Here is a 16,776-nt window from a genome sequence, read left to right on the forward strand (position 1 = left end):
GAATCGAAAGAGTAATTCAAAATGGAAGAGGGAGCAGATACAGGACTCGTTTACACATTAGCATTAAATGGGCTTCCGAAGCTCCTAGGGCTATCGCAGAAAGGTGCGACGTCAACGCGCAAGGCGGGAAATACGGCAATGCACTACAGGTCGCTTCAGCTGATGGAAGTCAAGAGATCGTTCGGCTGCTCTTTCGTCAACATGGAGCGGTTCTACATGAATGTGGGGAAACGAGTGTTGTACTTAATACAGACCAAAAGATGCCGCCTCGAGCTACTAAGGTATCTATCTCTCTATCTCGAACATCGCGATGGTGGGCTTGTTGTTTCTGTTGACTAGTTGGATTTTGCTGCGCTGTCTCAGATCGGACGAATAGTGTCTTCCTTCTTGGCCGCCTATCTTTAGTTTATAATTATGGAATGGCTGCTGACCTTTCTATATCTATCAATCGCCGGCACGTGCAACCATGGATTTCCCTACTGGATTCAGGCCCATATTGATTTCAATGACCATGATCTGACGTAAGGACTGCCATTCGATGCCGAGAAATCTTGAGCAGTTCCGCCGCGCAAATCCAGCCCTGCGGTGTGGAGTCCCGAGGAAAACAATTCCGCGTGTGGAGCGAAGTATGTATCGGAGATGTCTCCGGTCGCTGCTTCGCAGTCACCAAAGCCTGCGCAACCATAAGTACTGTTCTGCTGCGTCAAAGCGACGACGTACATCTTCACAGACCAGCTCGCCAAGGCTATGGGACACGAATATGATCGGTCGTTCGTTCTGTTCGCATCAGCCGCATCTTTTCTACGTCATGTTATATTACAGCCTACCTACCGTGTCATCATCATTCCGGTACGCTGCGAGAGATTATAGCAGGTTGCCTACATGATTCGCGATCCGACTCTGCGAAACCATTCTTTTCCAGTCCGCCACACTGGCGTCGTATCCGAAGGTGAGGACTCGTGCCGTCGGGATCCTGGATGGGAGGAGGGTCTGGGGCCATGGCTCGGATTCGTTGTGGGCGGTCCAGGTCTGCTCGCGGTCGCCCGTCAGGCCGTGGACGAAGACAACCCTGGGATGAATCGCTGTTAGTCCACCGACTGCGGAAATGGAAGGGCTTCGTACTCAACGGTACAGTCCAACGGGCAGTGCAGTAGCTTGATGCCGGATGGGAACGCTCTGCTTGCGTTGGCGTTGGCTTGAGCTTGCGCTCGCGACTGAGGGTCTAGGTGGGCCATCTGGAGCCCCGCCTTTGTCGCCTTTACGTCGTGAAAAGAATTACCGCATCTTGCGCTGGAAAGCGTAATGTGGTGGATCGAGGGATGTTCACGCTAATCAGTCGCCGCAGTGGAGCAGTGGAAGGAGGACAATGGATCGGTAATCTCGTAATTTCCAAGTGTTGAGTCCCTGTGAATGTTGAGTCTTTCCAGACAGACAGACAGCCTGATGGCAGTTTCAGCTACAGACCTGCACGTGACTACTGGTCGGCAACGAGCCTTGCACGATCTGGGCTACGACCTCCATAACCATCAACATATGAGAATGCCACACCATAAGACGGTACTACAGCTTTGATATGATGGTTTATTTTGTGTGACCTTGCGTTGGACTATATTTGAATTACTGTAAGACTCGAGTGTGTCCAGTCCCATTTGTGCATGCATTGGATACGTTTGCGGGTGAATTTCGACAACAATATGGCTGCCGCAGCGTGCAGCAACGAGATAGCGACGCAACAAAAGCTTATCTTAGTGCACCGGCCGGCTGTCAACTCAATCTACGATCGGGCCCATGGGTCTCCGCTAGCGCGTCTACGGCGCGTTTCCTAAAGTGCCTGTTGTCTTTCGCACAACAGCAGTACACCAGACGTTTGGCGCGTTGGTACCTCTCTGAGTAACACGATCAACCCATACGAATCACCATGCAGGCCGCTAGATCATTGTCCTCCAATCGCGCTGTGATCCTACGACGCGTCAAAAGGAACGAGCAGGGTAGTGGCGAAGGCAACATGCAGGGTTTGCCTGGTGGGCTACACCTGGCGGAGTCCAAGCTATTAGTCGCACAGCGGCGCGCGGGTGAGCACGGGTCACGTGACAAAGCATTGCCCCTCGTTGGCAGTCGTCTTACCAGATTCACTCCTCGGTCCTGTGCGAGGGCTGCGCCGTTCCCATCATCCGATGGGAGCTTCAGCTCAAGCGCGCCATCTTGATGCCCTGATAAACTTATTAATTATGGAATAGATTTTGCGAAGGCTGAGCAGTCACACTCTTTCCTCCGTCCTCCGCCAACCTCACCCTACTCCTCCCCGCGACACGCCCGACCCAGTGTCGAACCTTGCTCACAACCGTCATCTTTGCTGTCGATACCCATTGCTGCGCTCGAGGGGAAGACAAGCGCTTCGCCCGTCTTCAGACCGACAATCTCCACCGGCAACACCCCACGGTTTGAAAGCATCTGGTCGAGAGATGGTGTTCGCGGCAGCGAGTCGATGGATTCTCAGCGACTTGGGACTGGGCGACCCCCGGCGTGTCTGCGGCGCCTCGGAGCGTTCGACGCCAGAATCGAGCCTCAGCAGCATCGAAGATCAAGGTCGTCCGCGCGCCATTGGTGTTACTGCACTTGAAATAGCCTTCCCCCAACAATCCGATCCGACATTGACACCACCATCGGTTCCCACGTTGCCGTGGGCGGATGATATCATCGCAGCCACTTGGAAGTATAAGAAAAAAGGAACAAACAGGCAAAGTCAGCGATCGAGCACTGTTCATCGGGGAATCATCAACTGCCAATTACAATACGGAGGAGAGCGCCATTCGCACTTCATCTACGAAATCGGATATAGGTACACTGAGAAGAGCTTACTGAGGAAGACGCTCCAATATTTCAGGGAGCTACCGGACGACATCTCGACTACGAAAAAGAAGCCCACTCACCGCGCGTCGATCGCACTCTGGACCTTGCAGCACGACGACGATACCAGCCAACGACGATTACAATGGCGACGATAGACCACTGTTTTCGTAAATGTTCCGAAGGTAATGCCAGGCCGTCGATGGCAACCACATCCCCTTCGCTCTTCCCCGCCACTGCGCCATGAGCCTCAGTCCGGGAGAATTCCGCCTTGGCTATGAGCTGCTGGTCAGGTTCGCTTCGATTGCCGAGACGCAGCAACATAACTGGGATGCATCGTCTGCGCCTGCGCCTATCTCCCACCGGCGCCCTCTCACTAGAAAACCGTCCATTTCTTGGGCGACATCAGGACCTGACAGCGAAAACCCAGCGCCAAAACCCGATGCGACACAAGAGGCCGGCGCTGTGACAGCTAATCCTCGGCGTATCAGGTCGGCTAGTCTGGCTAGTCGGTTCAGTTGATTACGGAACAGGAGCGCCACGGGCAATGCTTGGAGGGCTAGGCTAGTGTGACATACGTTGGCAAGAGGCTTCTATTCAATGCTGTAGGGTGCCATTCCATCTTGAAATCTATGTCAGAATACAACGAGCATCTACCGCCCTACCCTCTCCGCCCTCCGTCAACCAACCACGCACTTCTGGACCGCTACGATTCAAATTGGGAGTCCCCTTGCCACGGTACCGAACCCCCGCGTGCCCGCTGCAGGTATCTTGGGGAGGAAAGTTGTTCAGACTCGGGCGAACGGCTAGTACTTCTAGTGCCCGCGTTTGGACTTCTTTGACGAGTCCGCGGAAGTGGGTTGTACAAGTTCCTGCTCAAAGCTGCATAGCATTTTCTGATACTTCCGGCGTATAGCTGGTGCACTCTGTATACGAAGTTTATATCCGGTTAACTGCTGTCCAGCGTGGGGAATAACGGCGGCTTGAGACTTACATTGCCAGTGCGTAGTGCTTCATTCATAAGACTCTCCGGACTATCCAACATTTGACTGGAATAATATCGTTTTTCTTGAGATGCGAAAGACTCGCTGGCGGTTGTTTTTGTTTCCTCTTGGCTACCGTAGGGATCCTTTCCTCGTGCTTGTTCATCTCGCATCTCGTTGGTAAAGCCTTCACCAGCAGGATTCTTGGATCCGTTGCTCATGACGCCAGTTGTTGAGTATACAGGAGGAAAGTGAGATCGGACGGAGAGAAAAAGATGGGAGCATTGGAATCTGCGGAAGAGAGGTGGCATTAAATAGATATTTTATGACCGAGTTGATTTGTTTGGCATTGAGATGGGGGCGACCAGAACAAGGACACCTGCAGCATGAGAGTCAAGGCTACGGGCGTACAGTGACATCTTTGATCGCTGACAGAATGCCTCTTGCAGAATTTCCGGAAATAACGACCCTGACTCAGAAATTCGCAGCTGGTTGGTTTTACCGGAAATTGACCTTTGCAGTCTTCGAAACAAGGGCTCATTCGTTCTTACAGTCTGGAGGCTGAGTGTCAGGTGTCGAGGGTCCAAGCAAGGGGTTAAAGGCGACAAGAAAAGTCACGAAGATGAGTTTGCGGAACTCAGCAGAGGCAATCCAAATGCTACACTGAGATTTACAACAACTTTTGAAATCATGATCAATGGACTATATACCAAACAGCATATGCAGTGCTAAGATAACCCTATGCAAGGACAACTCTAGGCCAGGTTCACTCCAGGGCCATCTTGTTAATCTTCTCGAGGTCCCGCCCCGCCCACTCCAGGTTCCAGAACGTGAACATGGCGTACAGCTTGATACCAGAGTGCACATATACGAAGACTACATAGAATGGGAAAAATACAATATCGCCGGGGTAGTCCCAGAACCATGAAGTCAGCTTAATTAACTTGGTGAGCAGGATCCACGTCACCAGGCAAACCAGCCCCCCACTGTCCCAGCCCGTCCGCCCACCACATCGTCTGCAGATAAAGGTAAATTAGCAGGCCGTCGCAGAGCAAGGCGAAGTTGGTTATAGTGGACAGCTGTGCCCCCGTACATGCTCCATGGGTGCCGCCACCACGCACGCGCACTCAGCAACGAGCGCGGGTTGGAGCGGAATGTTGTCCGTGTCCAGCGCAGGCATTGTTGGAGGAAGCGGGGAAACTCGCCAAGCTTGGCAATTCCAACGATGCAGTTGGAAGGCGAGGATGGCGTCACTGAAGAAGCAGCGACCCTCGTCGTGCCTACATCGGACTGGAACTTGACGCCGTGGCCTTTTTCGACGCAAAAGCGAAGTATGTAGTTGTCGTCGTCAGCAACTATGGGGCCTATGGGGAGCAACAGATCGAAGGGAAATCGGATGTATTCGTCGACATAGCCGCGGCGAAATTCATCATCCATGAGGATGGCTGTGCGGACGCCGCAAGTGCGGCCGCTGATAATGAAGGCTCCGCCGTCGAGGGCGTTGACAGCCGCGACCTCGAAGTTGTGCCGTTCCAGATAAATGGCGCCTAGAAAGTTCCAGAACTGGGCCCACCAGGTTGAATGGGAGGTGCGCTCGACGCGTTTGCGCGTGCCAACGAGCGCCACGTCTGGGTCTTCGAAAGGGGCTAGGCCCCAGCGGAAGAAGTGGCCTGACGGGGGCAGGATCGCCGTGCTGTCGACCAGAAACGTTATAGGCGTGCGCACCTTGTCGATGACGGAGTCGATCTGCAACCTCTTATTGGCTGTCGCTGTGTGGTGCACCTCGACGGCGACGAAAGGATGAGTATGGCGGACAGGGGCCAGCGCCTCCTCGGTCATCTGGTGCAGCGCGGCGCCCACGGTGACGACGAAGATACGGGCCGGCCCGTTGGCGCAGATCGAGTCCAGACAGCGGCCGAACGTGGGATCGCCGGGCTCAACGGTGGGCACAACCACGGTGACGTGCTCGGCCGCCGTGTAGGAGGGCGAGTCGGGAATTGGGGAGGGCTTATACTGGCGGTAGTAGGACCAGAAGTTCACCAAAAGCCGCCAGTAGCGGCAGCAGAAAAAAGCACCCAGCGCTTTCTCGGCCGTCAGGGGCCATCTGTTTGTTAGACACCTGACACCTAGGAGGTACGGCCAGGTCATGATGACCACGAACAGGACGGAGAGCCACCCGGAGATAGCCAGCAGCCAATATAAGCAAGGTGACAGTGCCATATTTGTCTATGGCAGAAATGTCGATTGTCTTGTCCGATAACCTTTTGATTTCTGTTTCTAACAAAGATGAACCGGCAGATGGTTGCGTTTATATCCTACATATCAAGAATTACACATAAGACGGTAACTTCCCCAATATCCAAAACCCCCTTGAAATATTCCAGACAATTACTTGTCGGTATTGTCAAAGCTTCTGTAACCTGCAAGCCACGCACCTCAGTGACATCTCATGTGTTATCGCAGGGTCAAAGCCTGTCGGAGCCCACCAAATCTGCCACGCAAAAGCCCTCGGAGTGCGCGTTACCATGAGGGTTTAGTACATACGAAGCCTCTGTCATATTGTGATATCGACGGCAGCACTGCATTAAAGAATGTAGCAAATAAGAGATTACCATGGAAAACGGGGAAGAGACCAGCTGGGTATTGCATGAGCAATTGCAGAACATGTTTCGGTGGCGAGGATGCTATTGGTATCTACATTTTCGCAGCACATCTTTTATCCAAGTTTGGCCGTACATATACCTGCTTCCCGAGCGCCCCGGACACCTCGCACAGATGCCCTAAACCGGGCTGCTAAGATGAATATAAAAGTATACCGAGTCACATGACAATGGCGTTCACTCTCGGCCCAAGTCTCTTTCTCATAGTCATCAGGTTCAGGGGCAGGCATGCCACTCGGAAGCCACCAAGCAAACGATATTACCTCGAGGCTGAATAGTTTGCAAGGGATGCGTCGCCGGACCCGTCCGCATTCTCGTAGAGGTCGAGACATTCGGTAAGAACTATTTCCAAATCAGCCAAGACCCACAAGTCGTGGGGTGAGTTGCAGATGACATACTGTTAATAATGGGTTCTTCCCACACACCATACTCATAGTCGACAAGGCCGAGTCTTTCGATCCCATCACAAAGCCGTACAATCTCTTTGCCCATTTTCTTGAGGCTCTCTTCATCCACTAGGGTCTGGCCTCTTTGTGGTCCCATCCCTGAGCTAACCATGTCTTTTTGCTTCTGTAGTAGAGCTAGCCATGCGTGGTTGAAATCTTGCCAAAGCTTGATGCGGTCAGGGTGTAGTTGGGGATTATCAGTAGCCAGACCTGGAGAGCCTATTGTCAGCAGGAGTGCCGTTAGCATAGAGACAATCCTCGGACATACCCAATTCCGTGACTTTCGAGAGCAACCAGTCGGAAACAGTCAATAGCGATTCGTTAGCTGAAGCCAGGTCGCCGTTGCGTATGTTGGTGAAAATCTCTTTGATGGTTTCCTGATATTGCTCATATGCCTCGTCCATTTCTGTAGAGGTTGGATAGTCCCGCTCTTCTGGCGGCTCACTTGCCGGTGACATTCCGCTCGTTGGTACATCGCTACCTTGGACATCAAGCACTGCGCTCTCCTCCGCCGGGCTTGGTGAATCGGCTTTCGAGGCGCCCGATGAAATAGCCTGAGCCGGGAGTGTAGGCGCTGTCCCTGTGCTGGCTGGTTCGCTCAGGAAATAAGACGCAACCGTATCTGTCGGCCTCCGCAGTGCTGTTGATTGCCACAACAGAAAAGGCTGGTTCGTGTCGTAAACGGTGCTCTGCACGCGCATTTGCGGGGCGTTGTAGATCGGAGAGGGATAGGCGCGAATATCGTGCGCTTGTGGTGTCACCTGCTCGTACCCGGAGTGGTACGACGTTGTCTTGTGTGGCATTGCGGGTGAGAACGCTGCAGCCGGCGGCTGGTAGTAACCACTGTAGGCAGCCACCTCTACCATGCCCCAACCCGTTGGTAGGGACCTGTTCCTTGGCACAGGTTCATGTCCGCCTATGCCGGTACTATATGACCCGCGTTGCGTATTGGGATCTGAAGCCGGGTTTTGCGAAGGGGCACTAACGGGCGGTCCAACCTGCCCCCGCGCGTTGCCATCCATGCCACGGGTATTCGACATTCAGCGACGCGGCAATCGACGGTACAAATGGAAGGAAGCCACGAGAGGAAAGAGTAGAATCAGATGGAGAGACGGTGGTTATTTGTGGCAAGGAAGCGGTAGGCGCAGCATGCTACGTAAACAGCGTCAAGTATGACCATTTCCAGTTGAATAACTTGCCCAGAGGGGATGACGAGGAGAGCTGGGCGGTAGGAACTCCGACTCATATAGACGAGGCAGATGCCGATGTCGAGTGGTGAGATAGCCACGCGCATGCCAGTAACACTCTCCTAGACTGGCATGCTCTTGTGTCGTGGGAGCCATTTTCTCATCAGAGTTGTAACGTCCCGAGAGCGAACGCAAGGAGCCGTCTGTATGATGGGTTGCATGAGCGAACAAGGCAACCATTTCAGTCAGAAATTTGGCGCCACTGCCAGTCGCCCACCGTCATCCGGGGGCTGCCCATAGAGCCTGCTCCAATCACATGGTGTCCGTTGGCGTCAAGGGAGTGCCGTGGTGGTACAGGCGCGAACCACAATGACACACCAGCCTGGACCCTTCCACCCCGAAAGAGATGTGTGGCTCCAGCTGACCTCGCACGGTCCTCTTCATAGTGTGCCAGGACAAGAACACAAGTCGAGGCAACGATGGAATGTTGGGCTGTGGTGAGATAGTATCCTGCATAGAGGAGGCTCTTCCTTTGTTGCGTACCTGCTGAGTACCCCGCAACCGGGTTCCGACACGCGACGCGACGCGCTGGGCCGAGGTTGGCTTAGTGTGCTAGTCTAATCACTTATCTTGTCGATCGTCCGTCGATCCTCCACACCAAACCCCTGTCAGAATGCAGCATCGAATCCCCACCCTCCAAGCCATGCGCGCCGTCGAACCAGTGTTGTCAATCAACCAACCAAACCAACCACCTGATGATGATTGGTTAACAAAGATATGCTCTTGGTTGGTTGGTTGACGAGTTGGTTTATTTGGTTGGTTTTTTTACACCTAAAAGGCTGTAAATCAACCAATCAACCAACTATTTAACGATGGTTGGTTGATAAAAAAATGTTCTTGGTTGGTTGGTTGACGAGTTGGTGTATTTGGTTGGTTTATTGACAACACTGCGTCGAACATCCATGACTCCGTAGATGGCGTGCCATCAGACCTTAAACATTGAGAAATACTAAGAACAACCCAGTCCATCCCTTATGTTTGGATCAATGCTAGCCCTTCGGGCCGAACCCGCCGGGTAGGCAAAGATTTAATTCGTGCGAAACCCGAGTATCTTTTGGAAAATACACTATGTAACAGCCTTTTTCTTTGTGCCTTCTCACTAGCCTTCCATTTTCTTCGCTGAGATGTGCACCTTTTGTACATTAACAGGTGGCCGTGGTTGAGGTGATCGGCACACTTACAGACTGCGTCTACCCGATCTTCCGGTATAGGTACGAAAGTGGAAGTAGAGAGCTTCTCATTGCCATGGGGAAGGATGTATTTCGAAAGCCCTTCGGCCGTAAGGAACGTTTGGACATCCATTAGCGATCCATCCTTCAACAACTTCGCTTGATACGCCACGGGGTCGGCATCCCATGCAGCTCGGTCGAAACATGGCTTCCGAATATTGGAGCTCATGTTGATAAAGATGGGCAGCGAGTTATACGGTTGGCATTGAAAGGTTGATGGTGGAAGTCAGAAAAGCGAAACGGGGAAGCACCATACCATAAGTAGGCGCATAGTCAAGTCTTCGGCAGGTGATTTCCAATGACCTGCGGATTCGTGATAGCCACTGTAGGGTTGATATACCGAGAGGAGGCTTTTCTACATACATGACATCACATCGAAGTGAGTATATGTTGCCATCCCGACTACTTGGAAGGATCGGGCTAAAATGGGTTCTTGAAACTCCGCTCCATCCTATTTCCTGTTATGCGCCATGTCCTCGCCAAATTGTCAGTCCACCACACTCTGCACCCGCACACAAATGTCTATGGACTACCACTAATCCACCCAGCCAGAATTCGTCTTTGCCGCAATACTAGCGATATCGCCCGCTCTCAACTGAATGAACCTCTGGATGTTGGGGTCGCCGCAGCCATTATGGCGGAGTATTTCCTCCATTACCATCAACTTCTCCCTCATCAAAGATTCGTTGGTAGCCCTCAATATTTTTTGTACAGTACACAGTTCAGATACCTTCAATTTCAATTCATCTTCTTTACTCTTCCTTTTTTTGCGGCACTTAGAAGCAGCTTGACGATTCTTTTCCTTGTTCCGTTCCTTGTTCTTTTGCTGGATAGAAACAATGTGATGGCTAGGCGAAGCCTGTGGATTGGTTGTGATCTCCGACTGCCGACCGTCATCGGTAGTAGCCAGGCTTCCAAAAGAAGCCTCTATTGGGGATTGAGCGAGTGGTTGGTCCAGCTGGCCATCTTGACTGGACTGGCCGGCACAGTCCCAAACGAAGCCTTGATGTACCGGATAATCGTAGCCGCCAGCAGACTCTTGTGCGAGTGCAAGTTGGTTGGGAACAGTGAAACCGCCAGGCTATTAGGTTGGTGTCAGAACGTGGCGTCACAAGCGCAGGTCTCAGGCCTTACTGTCAGTGTACCAAACCATTCAACCCCGGTGTAGTAAGGCGCAATGGATCGGGTGTTGAAGACCTCATAGTGGAGGTGCTGTTCCCAGTCGTCACCTTCGTGGTTAAAGTTGTTTCTAGACATCGGAACTGCGGGGCGATCGGCAATTAAAAGTTGACGGGCGCAGGCCAATGCTGTAGCGCGGGGTGTGCCCCTATTTGAGCTCCTTGGGACCGCAATCGGGGTTTCGACTTTACAGATCACATCCTTGCCGATCGGTGGTACTCGCTTGGAGGCAAACACAGCATAACCCTGTACATTCAATCTTATGCAGCCTCCATGCGCCATGGTCGAGTTAGTGTTAGACAAGCCATGTTTGCTTCCGATTGTTTGCTGCGATGGCGCAAGCAGGCTGCCTGAGCGTACGCCTGTTTGCTCCAATGAAAGCGTCAGCTGCACATTCATGGCTTTATCTCAGGCAGGGTTGTACTACACCACATGTATGCTGCATGCACAGGGGGGGATAAACGCTGCGAAGCTGTATTAGGAGTGTATAGAAATCGTATTATAGATTATTGTGTGAAGCGAAAAGCAAACTCCTAGATCCATCAAATTCCACATATCCGCTGTCTCTCCCAGGGCTAACGAGTACACATGAGAGTCAGACTAAAGATAGAGTACAAATAGGAGGAAGAGAAATAACATAGGAGATCACATCAGCCCCCAGGCTCTCAGAACATGTCACCTTATAGGCCATGATGGAGACCAGTCTGGTGTAGCTCTGTTGGCTGTGGCAGTGCTAGCTGTGGGACCGAGTGATTGAGTATGACCGCCACGGCCCGATAACCTATTCCCCGGCTCTTGATACCCTCGTTGTGATGTTTGTAGACCTCGGCGAACCCATGGACAAGCTCCTGCTCTTCTTTTGACAACGCGTTGGTGTCCGATACGAACTTATCCGTCAATTGCGTAATGTGCTCGGCGTGAAATTTGTTTTGGTGCTTCTGCCGAAGATGAAAGGTGTAAGCATAACAAAATAGCATTTCTTTAGAATTAATGTAGATGGAGAAGAAGAGAAACATACCTTGAGGCTTCCACGAGTGGTGAACTGCCCGGTGCACTTATCCACTTTGCAGCGTAAAAGCTCGTTTTCGAGGTGGGTCTTCATGTGCGATTGGAGACCTTTTCTCAGGCTAAACCCTCTACTGCATTTCGTACAGATGTGTGACTTGACGCCCGTATGTCGAATTTCATGATCCTGTAACTTGAGTTTAGTCCTGAATACGAAGGCCTTGCAGGACACTTACTTTTAGTTGGCTTCGTCGGGCGAAAGAACGGTTACAGTTGGGGCAGGACTGTTTCGTATAAGTTGTGGAACGGCTCACAGAAGAACCGAGAGGAAAAGACATACATGAGGCTTTTTATCGGTATGGGTAAGAATATGCCTAGGAAGGCCTAAGACTTTCTTTCCGCAGGTAACACACAATTTCTTTTGTCGTTTCGGATTCCCTGAGCTTTTGGATGTTGAGGAATGAAGTGGCGATGTATCATCCGCAGGTCCACTGCCGATCTTCCTCTGAATAGTATTCATCAGTCCGTCGATAGGGGTCGACTTGACGGTAGAGGTTGGCCGCGTATTCTCTTCCGACCGTGCTGTATTCAGCGCTTCATCTGGGGTACTGGCTTGCGCAATATCCCATGGATAGTGGATGTCGGATATGAGAACAGGAGGATACGCAGGCAGCGGAGAGTATGTCTGGGGTTCAGAGGTGACAAAGAACTGGTGATACGTAGATCCAGGAGGTAGATGTGGTGGCACGTTTGCTGGCATGCTAAGAGGACTGAAAATGGTGTATTGGGCTGCATCCGGAACCTGTTGTATATTCATCGTCTCCGACTCGAAATTGATCAGATGCCATTGCTCATTCTGCATTGCAGATTTGCATGCATTCCGCTGTCAATTGGGTGTTGGGAGGTTTAAGTTGTATTATCCACAGGACGACGCACAGCCATAGGGCACAGCGAAGGGAAGAGACAACATGTCTAAGAGCAGTCAAATATATACAAAAGTGCTCGTGGTCTCGAACAATGAGCTGGATGCTCACATATCAGCGCGTATTTTCACCAAAAGTTACATCATGATGATACATCAGTTTAAAATTTGCGTTGCGCCACGGCGGCTAAGGGTACTGCCTTTCACGTTGTTAGCATCGGCTAGGGAAGGTCAAGGATAAGCGATTGAGTTGAGTAGCCGAGCAAAGCCTCGTTGTAATCACATCACAGTCAGACGCTATATTTCTAGATATCCATATTGGCAATATCCTTTAGGAGCCAGGGTTCCTTGCAGATGCAGGTACTCAATCGCACTAATGAGGTACGGTCATTTCAATAGGCAAGGTTCCACCAACACCCATGAATAGGTGAAAGCACTGAGGCGTCCACTGAGAGCAGATGATGGAAGACGGTAATCAGAAATTGTCGAGACAAGCATCTTAAGTGTCCAGAAGCTACATGACTCTCTATGTGCTCTTCATTGGTTGCGAACGTCACTATCCCATCCTAGCTGGCTGTTGTACTAAAACACCCTTTTCACCCATCCCTAATGTTGCATTCACTTTCCATGTAACCATCCCGGCTTGTAGCAGCTTCCCGATCCTGCGCACGATCTTTTGTTATTGGGTAGCTGGAAGAGTTAGCATATGCAGTCACGGCACATGGTGAAACTTACTGGGGTTTCCGCCATCCACTGTGAGCTTTTGGACTGTGAATTCACGACTCAGTACCGATTCTTTGTGCGTACTGACAGGGTCATCAGGTGTTGTGTAGTCTACCGCATATGCGTCGACACGGATTCTGTATCGTCCAGGGCAAGAGACAGTGAGGTTGAGGAAGGAGGCACGACGGTCATTGGGGGACGCGAAGGGCTCATTAATGCCTGCGACGACTTGGCCTGAGGGATCCAGGAGTACGGCGTGAAGAACGTCATATTGTGCGTCGCCAACAACCAATGGCTGCTCCATGGCCACCTTATCTTGAATCACGGTGGGTGGCTGGACCTCGATCTTCATATTGAAACAAGGATGAGAAAGTGTCATTTATGATGGTTACTTCACACAAGCACCGTCACGGCCATTGCCTTTATTATACCCATTCTTCGCAACAAAAGCAAGCCCACCCGCGTTATCATGACATGCAGAGCAGGTGGTGATTTCCCCGCTCCCATATGAGCATCTGCGTAGTCACACTAGGTGCATTGTCCAGCTTGGATAGTCCGTATGATCATGTGTTCCCATGGAACGGGCTTGTGAGGTTGACAATCGGCTGGGGACTGTTAGTTACTTACGACTGCACGCGTCAGTCCACTTACTGCATAGTTCATCGCCCCTGGGGAGATGTCAGCGTTGTATCAAAGCGCCGCCACGGTCGTCATTCCAGCCACTTACCTCAACTCGCCTGTGGTAATATTGGGTGGACACACGCGGTGTGTACGCTCGTAGTAAGAGCACCATCGCTGCACACGAAAGCGGAAATGGCCGCACGAGTACTCGACCTAAGGTCAGTCTTAGCATACCTCGAGTTCGTATTGCAAGTTAGGGTTGGGGCCGGGGCTACCTGAGCATAGTCGCACATGATGGGCAGGGGAAACTGCAGGCTGCCGATACACAAGGAAGAAGAGCCAGACAACCAGGTGATGCAGCATCAGGCCGGCTGTGCAATCGAACTGCAAGCATCGCTATATATAAAACACGCCATCTGGGCGCTTTGCTGGTCTCCGGAGGAGGAAAGCAAGTCTAACTCTGCTGGGAGTGGCCGGACAAGGTACTTTGAATGGCTTGCCACAGAAAGGAGGTTGAGAATCGGCGCTAGTGGGGCGACCCACACGGGACAGGGAGTGGAGTGCACCCGCAACCCGGCCGCCGCGAGACCCGGTACCTGTCAGATTCAAGGCGGCACTGTGTGGAACGGAGAAGGAACTCAATTGTGGTTGCTTCTAATGGACCTAGCTAAGGGGGTGTGTAGAAAGCAGCGAAGTGGCCGCTACTACTCGGTATGCAACTGGCCAAACGGCAAGAAGGGGTCGGGCTACAACGGTATGACAGGGGCTTAAGATGACAACAACCACGACCAAGTCATTTTCCGCTAAGCTGCCGCGTTATGCATCAACCATACCCTCGTCTGCATCGTTGCCGGCAGAAGTCCAGACAGGTATGAAAACTCGCGATGGGTCCGGAACGTTGGGCACGTCGGTGTCAACACTCATGCTGATATCGGCATCTTGTTCAACTCGGTGAGGAACCGAGAATTGATGGCTCTTTTCGACGTAGAGCAGCCATTTTTCATGCTGCACAATGTATGTTGGTGAATACAGAATGAACAAGCAAACCTAAAAGCTTTACGCAACATAGGAAGCATCATGACTGGCTATAGTCGCCTTGTGGAAAGCCACTGTGACTGAGTCACCTTGAACGTGATATCGCCAGAAATCTGCCAAAACGGGTTCCACGTCATCGCCCTCCAAGTATTTCCACGTGCCGCCACTCTGCAAGAACTCGGAAACTTCAGGGACCTGAGAACTGAAAGCACGAATAAGCTTTGCGACAACCCATTGCGCATTTGGGATTTCATCACCATATAGCAGAGAATGAAACCTTTTGAGGCAGTCAACACCTGAGCGTATCCCTCCATCATGATTATCAGTTCCGTGTAGTCGGAAGAACCAATGCATCACGAGCAAAGAGATCGCAAGCAGGCCGACATCAAACTTTTCGTGGCAGATGTGGAGGTGAGGCTGGAGGGTTTCCCGTCCTGCTGGAGACCTCACGTGGCCAATAAGCTCGACGGATGGATCAAAGCCGGATCTCCAACAGAGGAAGAAGCCGGTGCTTGTGATTTGATCAGCAAGCATAGGATATTTGAATCTGGTCTCCATCTGGTAGATGCGAAACTCAGCGCACTTCATACGAGACAGATCCACCAAACAGGCGGCTGGAAGGTCCTGGGCCAGATTAGTCAAAGAACAGAAAGTTGGAAGGGACTCCTCACAACCGGTGGCAGATCGATGTGTAATCCCGCAATCAGCTTAGTCCCTTTTTCAAGGGCTTCTTCTGTCAGATGCTCATCCTCGAAAGCTTTACAGCTGGACAGTAACTGAAGCGTCTTGGTCGTTCCAAGATCTTGCAAACGAGAAGATTCGGGGACACCAACGAACGAGCCCAGAAGAATAAGGCCCCTGGCAGGCGTGTAATCATGCTGAAGGCATGTCCGGTACTGCCATGTATCTTCCCGGCCTCCAGCCAATTCGAGGAGACGACGGACCAAGGCAAACAGGTGAAGTTTAGCTCGGTCTCCCTCTTCGTCGCGGATCTTCAAGTCTCCGCTGAAAAGATTCTGGCAATGTTCAGTAATGTTAACTGCCGTTATGTAATGGATAGTGCGTGAGTTGTCTCTCAGAGGCAGGCAGGCCTGGACCATCAGCTGAGCAAATAATTTTCGTGTTTGTTCTGATGACTCCTATCAAGAATAAGCTTTGGGCTGACAAGAAGGCCACGGCGATGGATTTACCTTGATATCACTGACCAAGATGCCGCCCTCAACCTGGACCCAAACGGACTGATACTCATGGTGTTTTCGGTAGACCTGTCCTATCTGATTGCCATAAACCTCGATGCCGCCAATTGCATTTTGTCGGAATTTGAGTAATGCTTGTTTCCTTGACTCGACTTTGCCCCGGACATTTTCAGCGTTCTTTGACGGTGTTGCCACCTGGATGTGATCAATTCTCCATTCCACCGGCACTTGTCCTTGTCTGACCCCCTCTGATGCTTCGAGGGTCATTGCTAGTAGGTAGAGTTTGGGGTCAGATGTGGGGCCACTCATGACATGTATTTCATTCCGTGAGCCATTAGTCTCCAGTTTCGTCATGGACTCAGCAGGATACAAGCAGCATACCCAACTTCGACCGCCGACCACAGACGATGAGCGGCTCTGCAGGGGCTGGCTTGATGGCGGATCCATTGCTGCAACGAGGGTGAAGTTGAGCAAGAAGGTCAGACAGACGGGGCATCGAGAGCAATGCCCATCATATATTGCTACCCATACGATCAGGAAGCGGGATTGGGGTTGGTCCGTGTGAGCTGTATTTGATAATAAAGGTACATTATTGGGTTGTTCAGGATCCTGATGCAAATACAAAGGTACCTAGCCCTCTAACCAGCGCATTTTACTAATCTCCCCATCCACTCGGATACCTA

General features: G+C 51.6%; 8 protein-coding genes across 8 annotated transcripts; 1 reads left to right on the forward strand and 7 right to left on the reverse strand.

The window, feature by feature from the left end:
• Positions 1 to 485: 485 nt before the first annotated feature.
• On the reverse strand, positions 486 to 1,235 carry PG998_015143 (Protein SERAC1; the record flags this gene model as incomplete). Its single annotated transcript, XM_066881959.1, has 4 exons — positions 486 to 777; positions 832 to 854; positions 910 to 1,069; positions 1,123 to 1,235. The coding sequence occupies 4 exons, from the start codon at positions 1,233 to 1,235 to the stop codon at positions 486 to 488; spliced, it is 588 nt and encodes a 195-aa protein (XP_066722976.1).
• A 683-nt stretch (positions 1,236 to 1,918) lies between these two features.
• PG998_015144 (uncharacterized protein) lies at positions 1,919 to 3,005 on the forward strand (the record flags this gene model as incomplete). Its single annotated transcript, XM_066881960.1, has 4 exons — positions 1,919 to 2,072; positions 2,128 to 2,144; positions 2,238 to 2,839; positions 2,885 to 3,005. 4 exons carry the CDS (start codon positions 1,919 to 1,921, stop codon positions 3,003 to 3,005), a joined length of 894 nt encoding a protein of 297 aa, XP_066722977.1.
• A 657-nt stretch (positions 3,006 to 3,662) lies between these two features.
• On the reverse strand, positions 3,663 to 4,051 carry PG998_015145 (uncharacterized protein; the record flags this gene model as incomplete). Its single annotated transcript, XM_066881961.1, has 2 exons — positions 3,663 to 3,773; positions 3,842 to 4,051. 2 exons carry the CDS (start codon positions 4,049 to 4,051, stop codon positions 3,663 to 3,665), a joined length of 321 nt encoding a protein of 106 aa, XP_066722978.1.
• Positions 4,052 to 4,596: 545 nt separating this feature from the next.
• Positions 4,597 to 6,050, reverse strand: PG998_015146 (uncharacterized protein; the record flags this gene model as incomplete). Its single annotated transcript, XM_066881962.1, has 2 exons — positions 4,597 to 4,846; positions 4,924 to 6,050. The coding sequence occupies 2 exons, from the start codon at positions 6,048 to 6,050 to the stop codon at positions 4,597 to 4,599; spliced, it is 1,377 nt and encodes a 458-aa protein (XP_066722979.1).
• Positions 6,051 to 6,755: 705 nt separating this feature from the next.
• Positions 6,756 to 7,976, reverse strand: PG998_015147 (uncharacterized protein; the record flags this gene model as incomplete). The annotated part of the gene is made up of 3 exons (XM_066881963.1): positions 6,756 to 6,832; positions 6,889 to 7,155; positions 7,205 to 7,976. Coding segments are annotated over 3 exons (1,116 nt in total), but the record flags the coding sequence as incomplete, so codon positions are not given.
• Positions 7,977 to 9,947: 1,971 nt separating this feature from the next.
• On the reverse strand, positions 9,948 to 12,458 carry PG998_015148 (uncharacterized protein; the record flags this gene model as incomplete). The annotated part of the gene is made up of 5 exons (XM_066881964.1): positions 9,948 to 10,493; positions 10,547 to 10,837; positions 11,610 to 11,783; positions 11,833 to 11,880; positions 11,937 to 12,458. 5 exons carry the CDS (start codon positions 12,456 to 12,458, stop codon positions 9,948 to 9,950), a joined length of 1,581 nt encoding a protein of 526 aa, XP_066722981.1.
• A 739-nt stretch (positions 12,459 to 13,197) lies between these two features.
• On the reverse strand, positions 13,198 to 13,593 carry PG998_015149 (uncharacterized protein; the record flags this gene model as incomplete). The annotated part of the gene is made up of 2 exons (XM_066881965.1): positions 13,198 to 13,208; positions 13,254 to 13,593. 2 exons carry the CDS (start codon positions 13,591 to 13,593, stop codon positions 13,198 to 13,200), a joined length of 351 nt encoding a protein of 116 aa, XP_066722982.1.
• A 1,085-nt stretch (positions 13,594 to 14,678) lies between these two features.
• PG998_015150 (uncharacterized protein) lies at positions 14,679 to 16,540 on the reverse strand (the record flags this gene model as incomplete). Its single annotated transcript, XM_066881966.1, has 4 exons — positions 14,679 to 14,867; positions 14,973 to 15,521; positions 15,569 to 15,913; positions 16,088 to 16,540. The coding sequence occupies 4 exons, from the start codon at positions 16,538 to 16,540 to the stop codon at positions 14,679 to 14,681; spliced, it is 1,536 nt and encodes a 511-aa protein (XP_066722983.1).
• Positions 16,541 to 16,776: the final 236 nt, after the last annotated feature.

The sequence above is a fragment of the Apiospora kogelbergensis genome (genome assembly GCF_038363985.1).
Source record: "Apiospora kogelbergensis strain CBS 113332 chromosome Unknown utg000020l_segment0_segment0, whole genome shotgun sequence".
Taxonomy (NCBI): Eukaryota; Fungi; Ascomycota; class Sordariomycetes; order Amphisphaeriales; family Apiosporaceae; genus Apiospora; species Apiospora kogelbergensis.